Genomic DNA, 22,071 nt, shown 5'->3' on the forward strand with positions numbered 1-22,071 from the left:
CCCTATGTTCCTAAAATGTTTGAAATTTTCATTTCTTACATCTTCCATGACGCTCTAACAGCATGTATAAACTGTTTTAATATATCTATAATGCTCTATAGTCAGGATGTATTTTAGGGTAGATTAAAAGCTTATGCTAAGTACCACTTGACTGGTGCCATTATAAATTAATGACAATTATGTTGCCAATACACACACGCACACGTGTATACACACATGCACCATACACACATATACACACATTTATATATATATATATATATATAAACATAATTAAGGGATCAGCAACAGTTGCTTCACCACATACCGAAGTTCAGAAATAGCAGCTAAAGCGCTGAAACGCCAACAAATAGCTGTTGGAGTTTCAGCGCTTTAGCTGCTATTTCTGAACTTCGGTATGTGGTGAAGCAACTGTTGCTGATCCCTTAATTATGTTTATAAATGTATAAGAACTTTTAAATAAGTTCTTCACCAATAATGGTGTTTACATACCGAAGGGCTTGGTAAAAATTATTAATTATTAATTTATTAATAGATTAATAATCCTTTTCCCTTTTATTTGTAATATATATATATATATCATCATCATCATCATCATCATCATCGTTTAACGTCCGCTTTCCATGCTAGCATGGGTTGGACGACTTGACTGAGGACTATATATATATATATATATATATGTACTAATTAATAAAAGACAAGGGTAAGGAATGTGATCAACTTCATTAGCCTACAGCTGTTTCTGCCATTAGAAGTAGTCACTCAGAGCTGAATGCTTGTGAATTTAAATGCTTCTTGAAATAAACATACACTCCATTTAATGGCTCTGAGGAAGTTATAGAATGTTGTACAAGCATTCAGCTCTGAGTGGTTTGTTTCTAATAGCAGAAATAGCTGTAAAGCTAATGAAGATGATTACTTTAACTCCTGTTCCCTTGTCATTTATTAATTAACGTTACACTCTGTACACATCTAAGGCTTTACTCTAAGACATATATATATACTGAATTTTTATAACAGCTGGTTTTTAGTATCACTATGCCTAAGTAAAATCAGTTTACATATATAATACACACACACACACACACACATATCATCATCATCATCATCATCGTTTAATGTCCATTTTCCATGCTGGCAAAGGTTGCATCAGGTTCCAATCTGATCTGGCAAGGTTTCTACAGCTGGATGCCCTTCCTGATGCAAACCACTCCGAGAGTGTAGTGGGTACTTTTTATGTACTACCTATATATATATATATATATATATATATATATATATATATATATATATATATGTATGTATGTATGTATTTATTTTCATATGCATATGGACACTAGCTTAGCAGGGGTACTTTTGTGTCTGCTGTAGGCAATATGTAGTTTTTTGTAGTGTCTGGAGGCAGCAAACGGAAGGGCTACCCCAAGTGGCACGCACTCTAGCTAAGCTAGTGCATATATATATATATATATATGAGAAATACCTAGCCAAAGATAAACCCCTATATTTGGCTTTTGTGAACTTGGAGAAAACCTTTGACAGGGTCCCCTGATCTTTTATCTGGTGGGTGATGCAGAAACTGGGGATTGATGAATGGTTAATAAGGGTTGTACAGGCCCTATACAGAGATGCCATTAGTAGGTTTAGGATTAGAAATGAGTATAGTGAAAAATTCTGAGTAGAAGTAGGGGTCCACCAAGGATCATCCCTCAGCCCCCTCTTATTCATCATAGTCCTCCAGGTAATAATAGAGGAATTCAAGAAGGTTGCCCAGTGTAAGCTATGGACACATAAAAGGTGCAGCAACATCAAAGGAAGATTAACCGGGAAGATAGCTTTCGTGTGCAGCAGATACACAGGGGCAATAAACACCACAGATGCTCAGAAAACAGACACCATCACATGCCAGTGGGAGAAACTGGAAGTAGTTGATAGTTTCCACTACCTAGGTGACCAAATCTGTAGTGGGGGTGGATGCTCAGAGAGTGTTACCACTAGAATGAGAATAGGCTGGGCAAAGTTCAGAAAGCTTCTACCCCTACTGGTGACAAAGGGCCTCTCACTCAGAGTGAAAGGATGTATGATGCATGTGTGCGAACTGCCATACTTCACTACAGTTACCCTCTGAGGCACAAGTCCAGTCAAGTTTGTTTATGGAAGACCAGTAGTTGCCACTAATGTTGTTGAAAAGAAAGACAACAGCTGATACAGATTGACACCAGTGATGTTGCAACTTATTTCTACAGCTGAATGAACTGGAGCAACATGAAATAAAGTGTCTTGCTCAAGAACACAACACACAGTCAGGTCCAGGAATTGAACTTACTACTTCATGATTGTGAACCTGATGCTCTAACCACTGAGCCATATGCCTTCACAATATCCAAGTATATCTCGGAGTGGTTGGCGTTAAGGAAGGGCATCCAGCTGTAGAAACTCTGCCAAATCAGATTGGAGCTTAGTGTAGCCATCTGGTTCACCAGTCCTCAGTCAAATCGTCCAACCCATGCTAGCATGGAAAGCAGACCTTAAACGATGATGATGATGATGATGATGATGTATCAGTCATTCACATTTCATGACTATCCCGCAAATAAGGTCAAAGGTTTTGATAACCAGTCATTTTCTTTGTTTATTTGCCTTCCGCCTTTCTCATAAGTTAACACTGATGTACCACACTGCCATACCGATACACCAGTCTCTCCTCCTTTAGTCAGTCCTACTGTGTCTCACCCTCATTCCAATCCTACCCCACACTAAACACTGTTATCAATCCTTCTTTTTCAGAACATCACCCGTCCTGTGTTATCCTCCCCCACTCTGTGCTACCTCCCACCCTGAGTTACCCTCCCCCATTATGTTTTTTCCTGAAAACATTGACCTACATCTGTTCAAACTGAACATTAATCATATGAATTTCACGAGTCCAGGGTGAATCTGCAAAAGGTTGTGAGTTTTGCCCATCCTTTTCTGAATAATTTAAAATCTTCTTTCATAACAACAACTAATTGCATATGATATCAAAAAGAAGATGGTTTATGGTGAGGGTGGGGGTCTTGGGACAAAAGAATCTTCACAAAAAGTTTAAGAATTTTACATAAGAAAGCTTGCTTCCCAGCCAACTGGTTCTGGATTCAATCCCACTGCACAGCATCTTGGGCAAATGTTTTCTTCTATAGTACTGGGCCAACCAGAGACATGTGAGTGAGTTTGGTTGATGGAAACTGAAAGAAATCTCATTGTATGTGTGTGTGTGAGGGAGAGAGAGAGAAAGAGTATGTGTACATGTGTGTGTGTGCATCTATGTGTTTGTCCCCCATTACTGCTTGACAACCCGTGTTGGTTTGTTCACATTCCTGTAACTTAGCACTTCAGCAAAAGAGACCAGTAGAATAAGTACTGAGCTTAAAAAAAAAACAAATAAAAAAAAGAGAAAATAAACACTGAGGTTGATTTGTTCAACTAAACCCTTTGAGGCAGGGCCTTAGCATGGCCACAGACCAATGACTGAAGCAAGTACAAGATAAAAGATAGCAATTCCCTAAATTTCTTCCACCCCTTTCAAATCCTAGTCCCTATGCCATCACTAACTGTACCCACCATCCTAATACAATAAAAAAATATCACTAATGCTTCATTTGTTTAGCCCTTTAGCATTTAAATAGGTCCTATCAGGCCCAGATATTCTACCTGTTCTATCATCATCATCATCATCGTTTAACGTCCGCTTTCCATGCTAGTATGGGTTGGACGATTTGACTGGGGACTAGTGAACCAGATGACTACACCACAACAGGCCATGATCGTAGCTGTCAGGCACAGGTTGACAGGCCATGATTGTGGCCCAGATAAATGCATTTAATTAATGGCCGTTTGTTGGGGTTTAATGTTACTCAGAAGCTCCGATACTCCCTAGAATGCAAGGGGGTTAATAGTTCAACTAATGACTTTTCAGATGATGTAAAACTCACCACCATTATATCCTAAGATATTTTAACTATTTCTTTGTTTTTTATGTGTGGACGGTAGTCTCATTTTCATAAAATGTGCTCAGCAGTCCATGCTACGTAAGTGCAAATCCAGCGCTTTATGGGTTAAACCAGCCAGATCCTGACTCTCGCACATACCCTACAATGCCAGAGTTAAATATATACAGTTATATCACTGAAATCTCAAAGCTACGAGGCTACGAGATAATGCATGATTAATTCAAAACAATTTGAATAAATATTATATTTGACAGAGTAATCTGAATGCCAAAGGGTTAGTAGACTCCATGATGTAAGTCTATCCATGCAGAGTTCAATGAACTAAAACATCAACACAGATCTCTACACAGTTGTCTGATCTACAAACATAATAGCAATAGCTAAACCTTCCTCAAAATCACTGCCCCACCACCCCTAAAAAAATAATAAAAGGATACATGAGATAATGTCATCTTAGGGATATTTATGTTAAAAAAAAAAGATGGGATGGTCACAATTAGAAGGCCTTTGATCATAAATCTACCCAATCAAAGATGACTTTGGACTAGAAAACAATAGTAACAGTAGCAGCAATAACAATAACAACAGGAATTACTACTACTACTACTACTACTACTACTACTACTACTACTACTACTACTACCACCACCACCACTACTACTACTACTACTTGTCATTTAGGTGAGAGAACTTGTTTGTATGACTTATAGCGCAATATCAATACAGTTCAAAGTCTTTCATTCATATTTTCTCATGCTGTCGTTTACCGCAGTGCACCTGGTGCACCTAAAATTCTGTTACCAGTCACTCTCAGACATTCCATACTGCACCTCTAGAGAACTCATTGTTGACTGACAACACAGTGTGAAGTTTCTGCACACACACACAAACACACACACTCATACACACACACACACTCATACACACACGCACGCACACACACACACACACACATACATACGTACCAACCAAAGGCCATTTTCTTGCTGCCGCTATTGCTGGGCTTAGGGGGAAGAGGGGGGGATAGGGGTAGGGGGTGGGTCTCCTGACACCAAGCAGCACCTTAGTCTTTAACGTGTCACCTCACAACAGAATAACTGCTCATGCAAATATTTGCCCACTCACTCATACACTGTACAAATATATAGGTAATCATCATCATCATCATCATCATCATTATCATAATTACTTCAGCATGAAATAATTTCATGCTGACATGGCTTAGAATGGTCTGTAAAACGACATCCTTTCTCTGCTCACCCCACTCGGCTTTAAGTCAACCTTGTTTGTGACACCTGGCATATTTAAAAAGCCTGATGTTTTTATGCTTTTCTTTATTTTAAAAACCTATAAATCAAATGATAACTTGTGGCTTTTGTAAGTTCTTTTGGGCTGCAGGATTTATTTTTGTGAGGATCCTGAGATCCCCTTTGGTCAAGACTGACCAAGAGATTGCACCTAGAAAGTCACCCTCCCAAGCACAAGTCCGGGCAAGGATGTTTATGGAAGACCAGCAGTCGCCCATGCATACCAGCCTCCCCTCTCCATGCCAACAGTGTTATCCAAGGGATAAGGAAAAGGCCGATACAGCTTGGCACCTGTGACGTCGCAACTCATTTTTACAGCTGAGTGAACTGGAGCAACGTGAAATAAAGTGTCTTGTTCAAGAACACAACACGCAGCCCGATCCGGGATTCGAACTCACAACCTCACGATCGTAAGCTTGACGCTCAAACCACTGAGCTACATGGTTAATATTCAGTTAGAAGTGTAAGAGATTAGCAGTTAGAAGCTAAATAAAAGCAGTGAGAAGAGCTTCAAAAGGATGTAGTTCTGGAGTTAGAGTGGAGTAAACTGCACACCTCCCACACTATCAGACATCTCCTACTCCACACCACTCATTCTTGGCAACCCTGTTCTGCCCTGTCCATTCCTACCCACCCCAGACCATGAAGGTCCACTCTGACACCACAACACTGCTTATATCACTTTCCAAACCCTGCCGCCCCCAAACATTCCCTTTACTCTTTTACTTGTTTCAGTCATTTGACTGTGGCCATGCTGGAGCATCACCAGGACTTAATCTTTGTAAGCCTAGTATCAGTCTCTTCAGCTGAACTGCTAAGTTACAGGGACATAAACACACCAACATCGGTTGTCAAGCAATGGGGGGGGGGGACAAACACAGACACACAATCATATATGTATATATATATATATATATATATATATATATATATATTCAATATATATATACAATTTTTTAAGATGCTCGCTTTGAGAGTTGCATTCCCTTGCATTCGGTAAAATGTGTTTATTATGGTAGTTTTGACTTTAAGAGTCCCTCATAGCATGAGGCATTTATGTATAGTAATGCCTTAATATAAATATATATAAATATATATATATATATATATATATATATATATAATGACGGGCTTCTTCTAGTTTCCGTCTACCAAATCCACTCACAAGGCTTTGGTTGGCTTAAGGCTATAGTAGAAGACACTTGCCCAAGGTGCCACGCAGTGGAACTGAACCCAGAACCATGTGGTTGGTAAGCAAGCTACTTACCACACAACCACTACTGAGCCTAAAATGTAACTAGTAATATTGCTCCTCTACAGCAAGAAGTCTGTTCTGCACTGGTCTTTTCTCTCATACGATTTCCCTCTCTACCCCTTAATTTCCTTGCATCCATAGTCTTGCAAGCTGCATGGTAACCTCACTAGTGGGGGTGGTATGCCAAAAAGGGACCCAACAGATGTTCTGAAGTGGTTTGTAGTAGAAAAGGTATCAAGGCATAGAAACCATCCCAAATAAACACTTTAGCATGATGTGGACATTGGTCCAGGATTTTAAATAATAATGATGATATTGATGAGGTTTATTGAATCTGGAGTGTGATACACAATATGGATTGTTGCTTCAACCATGACTAAATAAACATACAACCAAAATCACTCCAGTTATGACCAACTTATCTGTTTAGGGCTAATTAGAACATTATCTAATGTCCTTTCTTTTTTTAAGACAGTAACACTTGATTTGAAGTAGACTTACTACCTATATCTAGCACATCAGGCAACTATGGAAAGGTTTCTTCAGTTGGAAGAGAGCCAACAATTTCTGAGGTACAAGAGTCACAATAATAGTTGGTGAAGGGTGCAGAGTGGAGCAAGAAATATATTATGGGCCATTGCTTTGTCAGTGTTGACAAATGTAGGCCTGACTGTCAGAGGCACAGCCTTTTCCTGAATGTTGCCTATAATGTATGTGTGAGTTCAGTGGGTGCACTGCATTAGACAGATGAACAGTATACTGGTTGTAGTGTGTGTAACTGTGCTGTATTAAAGTTGACCATCTGTTTAAACTTGAAGCAGGTCCCTCATCCTGAAGAGAAAGTTCAGCCTTTGTGAGACTATTGAGAAAATTGTCAGAGAAGAAATAGAACAAATTGAAAAACCAAACGTTAGTAGGAAGTTTGTTGTTTACAATTGAGTACTGTTTAAGAAAAGTGAATGAAATATAATAGATGTGATTTCTTCAGATATTCTTTATCTGTATTTTACTGCTATTGAAAAAGTCTTTGTTATTAACCCTCACTGCACTGATTAAATTTTTATTGGTGATGTAATCATATGAAAATCAGTTCTTGTAGCTTCTTTCTAATGGCCAATAAAAATAATGTGAATTCTATGTCATATGAAATGGAGAGAATTCCAGAAAGTACCTCTCTATCAAAAACAAATAAACTCTTTTCCAGTGTCCAAAGTGCACGTGAACAGAATCGAGTATATTCAGTTCCTGTGTACAGTAAGGGTGAAGCCACTCTCACCATTGCAACATGCATGAGATGCTGTATAAGAAATACTGGAATGATTTCTTTTCAGTGGAGGAAAAAGTTCTGAAGGTGTAGTTGCTACTATAAGAAGGGGCTGAGCAAAGTTCAGAGAGCTTCTACTTTTGTTGGTAACTAAGGGCTTTTCCCTCAGAATGAATGCTACATGGCAGTGAAACATGGACCTTGACTACAGAGGACTTGTGAAGGCTTGAAAGAAATGAAGCTAGCATGCTCTGCTAGATGGGTAATGTCAGTGTGCATGCATGACAGAGTGTAAATGGTTTAAAAGGAAAACTGAGTACAAGAGGCATCAGATGTTGTGTGCAAGAGAGAAGACTGCACTGGTTTGGTCATGTGATGCGTATGGATGAGTACAGCTGCTTAAAGAAGTACCAGTCTCTAATTGTGGAGGGAACTTGTGGAAGGAATAGACCTAAGATGTGGGACAAAGTGATAAGAAAGGATCTCTGGATGCTGGGCCTAAACAGAGAAAATGACAAAGGACTGGGAGTTGAGAGGCAATTTGCTGTACTTGAGAAGACGTATCAAGTTAAGTAAAATTGCTGTCATCCATACATACAAGCTTGACCTTTATAGGTGCTCGTACCACATAAGATGTACTTGTGCCAGTGCTGCATGAACTCACCTGTGCTGGTGGCATGTAAAAAGCACCCAACACACTCTGTAAAGTTGTTGGCATTAAGAAGGGCATCCAGCCATAGAAACCATGCCACAACAGACAATTGGAGTCTGGACAGTTCTTCAGCCGGCCAGCTCCTGTCAAACTTTCAGTTTCTATCCACCAAATCCACTCACAAGGCTTTGGTTGGCCCAAGGCTATAGTAGAAGACACTTGCCCAATGTGCCATGCAGTGAGATTGTATCTGGAACCGTGTGATTGGGAAGCAAGCTTCTCACCACACAGCCCCTCCTGCACCTATATTTTAAAAATAATGAGTCCAGGTTAAGTGGATTAGTAGAATTATTTGCAGATTAGGCAAAATGTCTTGTGAAATTTGTTGTAGCTCTTTACATTCTGACATTGCCAATGAAATCAATGGTGTCAAACTGTATCAGATCTTGCTTTTGGTCTTGGACAACATTAGTGGCTAGATGGAAAACTTACATGTATAGGAGACTGGTGGTCATCCACGAAAAAGAAAAGAAAACTTGCCCAGCTTTACACTCTGGATAACTTTCTGCGTGCAGTCACATGGTCTCTCTGACAAATATTTCTAGAGATTAGGGAATTGGCAGAATCAGAAGAACAAAGAACAAAGTGTTTTGCAATGTTTAATCATGTCCCTTTGCGTTTAGAGTTTGAATCTTCACCAAGGACTATTTTTTCATTCATTCTTCTAGGATTTAGGTTGATAAAATAAGCACCAGTCAAGTCTTGGAACGATGTAATTGATTGCTCCCACTCACTCCTCAAACAGAATAAAAATTATGGCCATATATCTATGAAAAGAAAAATCAATATGTATGATTCCGAAAGATGGTAGTGACCTCAACAAAATAGTGGAGAGGAAATCTACATGAAACAATATGAATTTGATATTCTGGTAGTTATGATTATACGCAAAAAACAAGCATACATACTCGAGCCAGTGAAAAAGCCTCTACATGCTAGACATATCTCCCGCAGATCATACCCTACCATTAAAAGAAAATGACACGTTGGAGGTGTAGCCCTGAAGAAAAAAAAAAAAAAAGACGGAACAGTCTTGGTTGAAATGCCTTTGATAACACATTTACTCGGTCAGGGGTGATCTGAGGTTAAACAACAACATAGTGAGCGCTGTAGCACTGGTGGTAATCTCTTGGTAAAAAGGATCTTAAAGTCTCAGTCTGATTTCCAATTGTAACAATTTTAACTTACTCCAATAATGCAATTGATGAAAGCAGGAGCACCACAACATCCACACATGGTCTGAAAACAGTTGTGACCGCCTGCAGATGAGTATTATCAAATCACAAAAAGTCAACAAATTGACTGCACTTGTCAAACAGGTTTGAGGGTAGGGGTGAATATTCTCCATACACAAGCATGTATACGGAGCCAAAGAAGGAACGACTGTGCTTGGAGGGGCACCTTTTATTAGTAGAGGAGAGGGGCGAATTGCAGACACATAAGAACCTGTTGTGACGCATTTGTGTGTGTGTAAGCAGTATGAATTGAAATACGACGGTAGAAAGCTGATATTGTTATGGGTATCGATAAAATAAATAGTCGTATGATGCAGGGTGGATGTAATCTAACTAAAATTATGTGAGGCATTATAGGCATCAATATATGCGTCTTTTTCCCTTAATTTTCTTTCGCTCTCCCGCACACATATACCCAAGTTATAAAGCAAGGGACTATAAACCAGTTTTTAGCAATGTAATGAAACATATATTGTATCATATAAACATTAGCACACTTCTCATTTCTGACGGCTTGTATATGTATATGTACATGTGCATGTTCTTTGATGAAACTACTGGTATTATTTAAAAACCATAAAGGCGGTGTGTTGGCAGAAACGTTAGCACGTCGGACAAAATGCTTAACGGCATTTCGTCGGTCTTTATGTTCTGAGTTCAAATAGTATCGACTTCGCCTTCCATCCTTTCGCGGGCGATAAAATAAGTACCAGTGAGGTGCTAGGGATCAATACAATCGACTTGCCCTCGCTCCACCAAACAAAATTCTAGGCTCCGTGCTTAAAGTAGAAAGAATTACTTAAAAACCCAAGGGGTGACGAGCTGGCAGAGGCGTTGATGTAATCGACTACCTACTTTCCCTAAAAGCGCAGGCCTTGTACCCAAAATTTTGAGAACCCTATACTATTCACGCCGCAATACACATTAAAAGTTTCAATTTAAGTTTTATTCTATAAAAACTGGCATCGTAAAGCTAAGCACGCAAAAGCAATCGAAAACGACTGGCAATAAAGCCAACGTGCCAATGAAGGAGCCTCTACGTAGTCGCTCGACTTATTTGAAATAGCAGTCAAATCCACTCACTACTAATTACATCTGGGCGTCTTATACAAGAACAGAACAGAAATCATGTAGTCTTACATCAAAAAGGTGGGATGGTCATGGCTAGAATACTTTTGATCATAGGTCAGCTCGATCAGGGGTGACCTGCGGCTAAACATCATCAACCAGAAAGGTATCGATCTTATGTAATTAGCGAAGGTCTCGAGTGATCAGACTACAACTACAATAGAAATAAAAAGTGTTCAACAATTTGTCATTCTATTGAATGAAAAGAGTCTGCTCTTCGAAAATAAAGTTAATCCTTTGGTATAGACTAGTTTGAAGTTTGAAATAAGAAGGAAAAAGAAGAAAAAAGAAAAGAAAAGAGAAGTAAGTACGAAGAAAGAAGTTGTCTTCGGTCTCTTGGTAAATTAGTTCCATTAAGTCTCCAAATTTTACAAGGACGAAGAAAATGAGTGATGTATCATTTTCTTATAACGTTTAGTGATGTTAAGAGAAAGTGAAATTGGATTAGAAACTGAAAGGCGTAGTAGCTAGCTGAGTGGCATTAGTGACAAAGAATATCTATTTCTCAGAAATGTACCTTAATACATACATTTATCTATCTATCTATATATATATATATATATATATATAAACAAAAACACATGGGCACAGATATACATACTTATACACGTCAAAGGAGGATAGCGTAAACGTTACGACCCACATCTGACCAAAGCCTACACATTTGCCCCAGGTGCGCCTGAACCTGTCGTTCAAGGATCAGTTTATAGTGTCTCTGAGGACCTGCCGCATTCCTTCATGACCCTCGGACATGAACAACTGCCATCATCTTCATCTATCTATCTATCTATCTATCTATGGACGTACTACGTATGTATGTATGTATGTATGTATGTATGTGTGTGTGTATGTATGTAAGCTACATAGTTAGGTTTCGGAAATGGTTGTGCTTCAGTGGAACGGAATACTTTCTGTCTGTAAATCAGTAATGTGTTCAGTGTGTATAAGTATGACTGGGTGACCGGGCGGTAAGCATAAACAGTCTCTTTGTGCCTTTCCCTTTCGCGTTTCACGCAACCCCTTCCCCCAGACTATAAGGAATTTCGGGAAGGTTTTCACGAAATATTCTTTGGAATTCTAGTTTCAGAAGCAATTGATATCTTTACCCATTGAGGAAGTAATTTTTGACGCTAATAGTGAACACACACACACACACACACACACAGATGTGTATATCTATCTCTCTATCTATCTATGTGTGTGTCAGTCTCTCTCTCTCTCTCTCTCTCTCTCTCTCTCTCTCTCTCTCTCTCTATCTATCTATCTATCTATCTATCTAGATAGATAGATAGATAAAAAGAAAGGAAGAAAAGAAGAAAGAAAGAAATAGTATACCATCAAGACATCAACCATGAAATCTTATAGGTATTGCCATTTGTAAGGGTTAGCAGCAAAAAACACAGAAAGAGCACTCTCCACCCACCCTATATATAATACTACTATTATATACGTTGTACAATATATATATATTTTATTAATAATTGGCAGAAGTTAGAGTGACTCAAGGGCCTCACTCACTCTCTCTATGTATATATATATATATATATATATATATATATATATATATATATATATGTATATGTATATATATATATATATATATATATATATATATATATATATACATACATATATATATCCGGTATGTATAAATATATAAATACATGTGATGTATGTGTATACACACACACACACGCATATATCCGGTATGTATAAATATATACATACATGTGATGTATATATGTGTATACACACACAAACATGTGTGCGGTGTAAAATCGAATAATCGTAAAATGTCTGTGCCTTGCGTAGGAGAGTTGAACCTGGACTTACGTTTATTCATTGTGTAGGAGACGGAAAGAGAAAGGTTGGGAGTCGGTGACGCATCCTATGATTAGTAGTACTAAATAGTAAGATTGGCAATAGATTGGGAATTGACAATGACGAGGAAATAAATAAGTATTAACGTATATTACATCGCTTAGGAAGATTTTATTCAAAAGGGGGTATTTAAAAGGAGTAGTAGTAAAGAAGTAAAAAGATCTGCTATCGTTAAAAGGTATTTATTTACTAAATCCGAAAAGACGGTTCCAAAAAGAGTCGAAAATAAATAAACAACGAAATACTATGTTTTTGTCTATGCCTGACGTAGGAAAAGAGTTAATCGTTTAAGCAAAGCTGGAAAGAACGGATGAGTGTGAAAGCGCAGTTTGGGTGAAAGGAAAAAATATTTCCCGCCCCCGTCACTGGATAACGACCCAGACATTGGTGACCTTTTACATCTAGCTTATCGGGAACTGATGGTGAACTGTCCAGGCGAGAACTAATATGTCTGTTAGTCTGTGTTCACTTATCTGTGTAACTTTCTGTCTAGTACTCTGTCAGTATATTTATCTATATAATTATCGTTATCGATCTATCTGTATATATATTTATATCTATCGATCTGTCTGTCCATCTATTTTCCTTTTCCGTTTATCGAAACGCGTGTACAGAATGAATGGATCGGAGTATTTTTGTGAAAAGGAACATTTGTTCTTAAACCCCTACCCACAATTACTTATCAGTACTAATCACTTATCATTCAGATTTGATTTCGCCTTTCCTCCATGAAGGGTCGATAGAATAAGTACCATCACGGATATATTAAGTAGGCACTCGGCTTGCTAGAAACAACAGCCAAGTCTTCCTAAAATTACACATCACTGCTTTAGAAAGAAATGACACATTGGATAACGCAGTCCTAGATACACTATGACTAGAAAAATAAAAAGAAAGGATTGTCGTGGCCAGAATACTTTTGATTGTAGGGCTTCACAGGCAGATTGACCTAGGGCTAAACCATAACAATTGACATTATTCAACCGATTATACTACCATCCCCGCAGAGTAGGGATTTTGAGCCTAGTGAAAAGAAATGAAAGCCTTATCGTGTAGCACGTTGCTTCTATATTTCTTGTTTATTTGTTTTATATCGCATTGAATTGGTCTATAATATTGTTGGACTTGCGACATACAATAAGAACGTGAATAACAATCGTTACAATTGAAGAAATCGTAGTCGATTTCAGCCAACGCTTAAAAATCAAGAGGCCCTTTTATCCGTATAAAATAGATAATACATATTGAAGGGAAACAATGAGTAAATAGCCGAAAAAAAAAACAAAAAAAAATTAATTAGTCACTCAGTCTCCCCATTCACTTCACACGTCTATACACCGCTGGGAGAAGTTAAACAATAGATGTTCAAAATACTGGATTAATTGGATACACGTCTGAGATTTGGCGAGAAAAACCCTTGTTAACTAAAGGATTTATTCGTTTTTATTATTTGATTAGTTCCGGTTGGAACCCTTTTCACGAGACTTGAACTAATGCATTATGTACGCCACAACATCCCAATCCCTTGTAAATCAGATCGTTGTGTCAATATAACAATTTTTTTTTTGGTCACTGTTGTAGCCATTCTACCTACATCGTATTTGCTCTTTGGAGAAAAGCATTAACGTTACAACATCCCAATTTTTTACCTCTTTTTAAACTTGTAGCTTCGTGCCTAATCGATGATTAATATTTTTGACGAGTAAGTATTTTCATTTGTGAGAAACGAGGCGTTATAGACAAAGAAATATAGGTGTTAAGATGATGGATATCGAATAGAGAGAGAGAAAGACAGAGTGAAAGAGAGACCACCTCTACCATTTTAAAGGTGATTCTGTCATTAAGAGTCCTATTGTGACTACCACTACAGCAATATCATGATCATCATCATCATCACTATCAACAACATCATTACCATCATCATCATCAGTTGCTATCTAGTGGCAAGAAAGTTAACTTCTATAAGAAAGACGTTGTTGATGTGTAATTGTTTAGCCCCAGGTCAACCCTGACTGAGCAGACATGATCAAAAGCTTTCCAGCTATGACAATTCTACGAAATTCAGGATCACAATATATACAACGTGTTCTTTTGTAAGACTTGTTGGATGTAATTGAAGAACATTTGGCAGTAAGCTTCTAGCAGGAGAGAGAAACCACGTAAAGATTTCCTCGTAGGATCGGCGTTGATGATAGGTTGTATTGATGGGGAAAAATTGCGAATAGAGCATCTGAACAAACGATAAGATGTAACTAAGTTCATACAGTTCTTTGTGCGCGTGTGTATTCATGTGTAATGCTGTTGGTTAAAGTGACCGTATTGCTTTTGTAGTACTCGAAAATCCGCTGATATCACAATAATGCATACAAGGCGATAGTTTACACATTAAGTCTAAGAATTTTATAAACCGGAACATAGGAAGTTGGGTCATTCATACCTTTCTCAAGGGCACTGGTGATACATACTGATATATGTATGTATACACATAAATATGAGCATGTATGTATGTATGTATCTATCTGTTTACATGTATGTGTATATATTTGTGTGTTTATGTGTATATAAAATATTTTGGTAAAAAGGTCGCTTCCAAGAGATATAAAAGATTAATAAATATTATATAAATTAAAAAAAAAAAACATTGAAATTAACTGTTCAGGAAATGGTTTAAAAGACTTTCTTAACATACTGGTTGAAAAGAAAAGAAAAAAGAAGAAAAAGAAAAGCCAAAACAAAACCCCTCCTTATTTAGAAGTCGGGAAAACGGCTTGATCGGGACAGTAAAGGGTCAGAAATTCAACTGAGAATGTGTAGTAGTATAATTAGAACTAAATAGTTAGGAAATACTAGTGAGCAACAACGAAATACTAAAACAGTAACGAAACACTAATCAACAGTAGAGAAACACTAAAACTCTAAGCGATTGATTTCTGGAAGACACCAGAACAACAAGTGATGGAAGAACTGTTATTTAACACGATATCGAACTGACGGTTGAGAGAGCGAGAGGTGGGGGGGGGGGGAGACAGACATACAGAATGACAAGAGATAGAAAAGGGTAGCGCAAATTGGAAGAGTTAACAGGGTTGCTGCTGTAAAAGGAAATAGAAGCGGCGTTAAAACAACACAGACCAAACCATTCTTATTTTCGTTTTATTCTAACATTGCTGTTGTTGACTTAAATCGTGTTTTGCTCTTTTTCTACGCTGTTTCCTACATTCAACACCAACACTGAAGGTTCAGCAAGGTCTGATGTTACCTACCTGTAGTTTGTAGTAATCATTCTGTTTCACTGCTTTGAATAAGTCGTCTTCCTTTCCCATTGTTAGTTACCACCTCCACCAGTTGGACTGGGACGACTGGACAGCTTATGCCCAGCACCACTAATACATCCACCCAGTACCGAGATTTAGCGCGTCAGCAGCGGTGGTAATCCCTTACGCATCACCGCCATCGCCTTAGCCATAGTCGAAGAGGATCGGTTCCAGCGCACTATGTAGGGGCACCCAACAACAGCAACAGTGGGGGCGGCAGGGCAGCTGTTACTGTCGCAGTTGTCTAGTACAGCTCATTTTGCTCAGTAGGTGGGACTTGATCTTACGTAATCGACTAGTGTGCTATATCCGAACAAGTGGGTGGAGCGTGCGTGACGTATATCAATCTGATTGGTCATTGCTGGTAAGTCGTTGCTACTAGTAAAATGCCGATTTGACTTATTCATTGTTCTTCCCAATACATTACTCGGAAGTTTCTTTCTTGCATCAGATATGAATCAATAGAGAAGTTAGTCATGAAGTTTTTAATAACGTTTTATATCATTATATGCTCTCCGATATGAGCAAAGGAAAGTCTGAACAGAATAACATTAGTAAACATGAAATCACAAAGAAAACAGTCTCACGACTTATAGAAAAAAATCATTAGAGACTATGAATCGAGAAAAATACTTCAAAGAAAAAGACAAAAAGAACTTTTCCAACCCAATAAGTCGTTACTAATTGGTAGTTTTTAATTGACAGGCTAATAATTTAACGCTAATATGATACCATAGACTTCATAAAGGATTTTACGTTTTTCTTTTTCTCAAAGCAGCAACACCTATTGAAAATTAAGAGAAAATGAAGTTCTCAGCCCAAACATTCATCATAACTATCCAACTATTCATTAACCCTTGATTACAGTATCAGTTCTATTTTATTTCGCAGTTTTTATTTCTTTTTCAAAGTGTCTTGATAACTCATACGACAGTTACAAAACTTTGAGTGGCTCATAAAAGCCAGAGTCAGCGATTCAAAATCATTCTCAGTCAATGAGAATGCTATTTTCTGGCTATCTGTGGCAGGCAGGCAATAGTATTTGCCTGTCACAAGTAGAAGTGAACCCCGAGTTTAATTTCTCACCTACACTTCCAGAAGTCATGAGAGCAATTCCACAAATGTCCAGTGGCAAGATCTCTGGTTCAGGCATAATTGTTGAAATACATTAAGACTGACCTCTTTCAGAAGAGAGAACGCGATGCCGAACAACATTAACGCATTGAGGGAGAACGCCACGCACACCGCCATCCTGCGTATCGTCTAACACCGATGCGTCGAAGTTGTGATGAATAGCCAGAGAAGCTTCATCCAAGATATTCTTAATCTTAAGACAAGCAGCAGATTGTGTATCATCAAGAAGGATGAGCTGGTTCTCTAATGTTCTACTCCAGAGGATATATATGCGAGGGATTGATGAAATTCTGCACAGTGAGAAATGAAGTAGTGATATAAGTTAATCAGGCCAAGAATCTCAATTTCCTCGACGATGTTGGAGCAGGAAAATCCAAAACAGATTTAACCGTTCGTCGAGAGGGTAGATTCCATATTTGTCAAGGAAATAGTCATAGAGAAAAAATTTAGTTGGAGACTAGTGATGATACCATTGCAAAAAAAGAAGGAGAGAAAACTTGCAGTAAGTGGGAACTTTTTAGCAACTTTCTTTCAAGAAGCTCTGCTACAACAGCAATGAATTTGACATCCACCAGAAAATCAATTTCCATCGAAGAATTAGCTGGGTCGGCGGGTCTGATTGCAGAAATCGCGACACACCTGTTGCTTGTGGTCCATATTAATACCTGCACTACATATATTTCAGAATCATCGTCGGTCGTCGACGTCATCGTTTTCTTTTTCTTTTTCTTCTTCTTCTTCTTCTTCTTCTTCTTCTTCTTCTTCTTCTTCTTCTTCTTCTTCCCATTCTCCTCCTCTGAAGTGAAAGCCTTTCGAGTTCAGCTTGAGGTTAAGGATATAAATGTACAAGCAAGTGTTTACGGTGTAGTTTCAAACATTGAACATAGAGAGGCTTCGCAACAACATCGTGGTGTTTTCTTACTCGGTGCTCTTGCAGTCTTATCCTTTCTCGCCCGGCAGGCAACGTTTCCTGGTACCACCACAAATTCGGCTAGGACGCTGGTCATGGTGCGCTATTTGTTCTTTTCACAAGTAATCTTTTTATCATCAAGGAAAATGATACAGCGACATTTGCACCTGGCACTTGCGAACCTAATCGTTTCTTTTTCACCACTGACCGATCCACTAGTGCTCGTATTCTTGTGGACATTGATTAAAAGTCGCCGAAAAATCGAGAGAGTTTTTTGTCACCCTGCTCTTCTGAAATAAACAATGCAAGCAATTTTGTTGCGAACCAGGCATCTATTTATTCAGTCCTCTTCTCAGTGTTTTATAGAAGACAGTGTTTAGTGAGAACGTCAGCAGATCTCATATTTCCTGTACTATCTCTGGTGGGAGCGCACTGCATACAGGTGCTGTTCACAACAATATGGTTAACTAAATACTGGACCTCCAGTGACACAGACTATTGGACAGATGCTGTCACTGCTGATGTGCAGAAAACAACATTTTAAAATTTCGTGAACAGGATTGCTGTGTGAGTGAAACGATGGTTTATAATGCAAAAAGAAAAACAGAAGATATCTGACTTTGAATCACCAATAAAATGTAGAAGGAATATGAAAAGGTAGAAGAGCCAAGGTGGTGTAGTCTAACTTGTTGAATGCAGAAATTACGTGTTCTTCCATTCAGGTTACCAGCATAAATTATTTTGTACATCAGTTTGGTCACCATTGTAGATGTTTAGTTTACAAATATATCTGGAGTTGGTGCACTGCAGTAGCTGTTGGATGTTGTTGTGAAGAGAAGAGAATGATGTGTTTACAAAAGAATAAGAGAAGAGTCTTCTGACACAAAAATGTTAAGAAAACATAAAAAAGCATTGCTTTATATAGTTTTAGAATTTTAATCATTGCCAACTATCTTTTCTACTCTTTTATGCTATAGGTACAAGGAATTGAATCACCCCAAAAGGATGAAAGGCAAAGTCAACTTGGTGGAATTTGAACTCAGAACATAACAATAGACAAAACATGGCTAAGAATTTTGTCTGGAAAATGATTCTGCCAGTTTGCCACTTATTTGTTGCCTAATAATGCCAATATTCCTAATAACATTCAGCACTAGTTTTGGAAACAAAACTTTGTTAGATTTCTAGCTTTGCAATATGATGATCATTAATTCATCGATTATTTCACTCATCATCATCAGTTGGATCCATATCAACACACAAAATAGTTAAAATTCTAATCCATTAATTTAACTTCATTTGAGTTTGATATCATATCTTTTGCATTTTCACAACATAACAACCAATTTTGATTTCACATATGTCCCATGGACTAAAAGCTTTTGAGATACTTCAATAACCATTCAACACTTCCATCTTAAACCACCCCATTAAAAGACTTCTCTTATCAGAACTCTTAAACAAAATCCTCATGCAAGTTAACATTTAACCTCTTTATTACCATATTTCTGTTAAAATTACCCTGTTTTTGTTTCAATGAATTTTGAAGAGAATTAAGAACTTAGAAAAATAACTGTCATTATTTAGCTGGTGTATGGAGCATACATTAACATACAGGTGGATTGTTACCAAAAGGGTTAATAATATAGCTATATGTAGGAGCACTTTTAGGATGTCTGTAAGCTAGGTTTTGATGTTTTCATGAAGAAAGAAAAATTACATCCACATGTTAGTTTTTTTTTAGTTTGTTTTAGCTTACATGCCATGCTAGCTATGGCAGTATACATTCTAAAATTGGAATGATGCAAAGAAGATTAGCATTGCCCCTGTACAAGGATGACAGGCAAATTCACGAAGCATTTCATATTTTCTCACCCTTGCTAGCTATGCAGATGACACAAAAGACTCTCAGATAATACAAAATCCAGGAAATATTGCACCTCTGCAATGGGAGTTGGACGCAATGTACAGGTGGGCTGAGGACAACAACATGCAGTTTAATGCAGGAAAATTCCAAGCCCTGTACTACCAGTACACAAAGCTGAATAACATGCAGACAGTATACACTGGCCCAGGAGGAATTGCAATCCCTGAATCAAGATCAGTGTGTGACATGAGCAATAATGCATCTTTCCAAGTGCATATTACTAATTTGGTAATAAAATGCAGACAGCTATTGATGGATCCTCAGAACTTTCAAAATAAGAGAAAAGGAGACAATGACGGTCCTTTGGAGGACATACTTCCTCAGCTGCTTGGACTACTGGTTCGAACTATGGTCACCACACAATATGAAATTAACAGTGGAACTTGAAGCAATCTAATGAAGCTACACAAAGAAAATCGCCTTAATGCAACATATCAGCTACTGGGAAAGACTGAAAGAATTAAAACTCTTCTCTCTAGAATGAAAGCAGGAAAGATATGCAGTGATATACATCTGGATAATCCTGAAAGGCTTTGTATCAAACTTTGGCATTGAAAGTTACACACACAGCAGAACATGGCACTACAGCATACTGCCAAAGATCCCAGCATCTCCATCTGCAGGACGAGATATTGCAGCAGCTTGTGTTTCAAAGGCCCACAGCTCTTCAATATCCTTCCATAATGCCTGAGAGACTTGCATGGTGTGGATGTAGGTATCTTCAAAACAAAACTGGATCTTCTCCTGTCAAGGTTTCCAGATGAGCCTACCTCATGGCAGAAAACACGGATGAAGGCAGCAGCATCAAACTCCCTCATTTACCAAATGCCACATATCAGAGGAGGTTTCAAATAATGGTGTAGCACAGTCAACGGTGGTGCCCCAGCATGACTGCAGCTTTGAAGCTGAAACAATTTAAAGATTAAAGAGATCATGAAAGCCACACAAGAGCAGCAGCTTATTATTGGCTGTGATAGGTTCTTTTCAAACATTTATTATTAAGATATATTGAGAAATGTTTTCATTTACTCATGTACTGATCCAAGCCAGTGAACCGTGAAATTATATATATATATATATATATATATATATATATATATATATATATAGAGAGAGAGAGAGAGAGAGAGTGGGAGAGAGTCATCTAAGAAACCATAAGTCAGAAAAAATAGACATTCATATATTTGTCAATAGGAGTGGGTATATTAGCTTGAGGCTATGGTAGAAGTTACTTGCTCAAGATGCCATGAGTGGGATTGAACCTGAAACCACATAGTTTCAAAGTGAACTCCTTAACCACACAGCCATATATGTGTCAACGTCCATCGCAGTCCCTTGTCCTACAAAAATTAGCAGTCAAATATCTCTTAAATCACACCCTTAAATAAGGAAAGGACACATTAGACAATATAGTCCAGAATATCCTTTAAAAATTGGGATGACCACAATTAGAATGCTTCTGATCATGTTTTCTTCGTCTGAGTTTACTTGGGAATAAAACAATGACAATGTCCACTGTAATTCATTGAAAAGATAGTAGTTAATTTTATTCTGCATTTCATTGATGTACATTAAACGTTTTAAAACTAGTTTTCCATACTTACTATGGGATGAAAAGTTTTGACTGAATTATTTGAGTAAGTATCTTTGCAGCTTGGCTATTCCAATACTGACCAGTCAGTTGTTGCTGTTGTTTAGACACTGGTAGGCTGTGACTGAGAAGGCCTATGATGAAACGTGTTCCAACCTTGAATATTTTGTCTTTTATACAGTGTATCTATTGTGTTCTTTTTAATGTGATATGCTATGTTTAGGGCAGTCATGGGCAATCTGTGGTCTATGGGCAACATGCAGTCTGCAGGACTCTCTGAAAGACACGCCTAACAAGAAATTGCCTGCAACTTTCAGTAGGGCACCCTATCTGATGATGAGGCATGTCTCATGTGGCCTGCTTCTTGAAAAAGGTTGCCCATGCCTGTTTTAGAGGGAAGAGCTATTTGTAACAGGCTGCGCAA

General features: G+C 38.0%; 1 protein-coding gene and 1 non-coding gene across 2 annotated transcripts in view; one reads left to right on the forward strand and one right to left on the reverse strand.

Moving 5' to 3' along the window:
• LOC106877910 (uncharacterized) overlaps window positions 1-16,402 on the reverse strand; it is a 101,406-nt gene extending 85,004 nt beyond the window's left edge. The window contains exon 1 of the mRNA XM_014926961.3: window positions 16,035-16,402. Within this exon, the coding sequence (XP_014782447.1) occupies window positions 16,035-16,094 (60 nt within the window). The 5' untranslated portion in view covers window positions 16,095-16,402. The remainder of the gene's footprint in view (window positions 1-16,034) is intronic.
• Window positions 16,403-19,893: 3,491 nt separating this feature from the next.
• On the forward strand, window positions 19,894-20,000 carry LOC128247162 (U6 spliceosomal RNA). The gene has a single exon (XR_008263572.1). It is a non-coding gene; the product is annotated as a U6 spliceosomal RNA (small nuclear RNA).
• The last annotated feature ends 2,071 nt before the right edge of the window (window positions 20,001-22,071 follow it).

The sequence above is a fragment of the Octopus bimaculoides genome, chromosome 2, assembly GCF_046866305.1.
Source record: "Octopus bimaculoides isolate indiv1 chromosome 2, ASM4686630v1, whole genome shotgun sequence".
Lineage (NCBI taxonomy): Eukaryota > Metazoa > Mollusca > Cephalopoda > Octopoda > Octopodidae > Octopus > Octopus bimaculoides.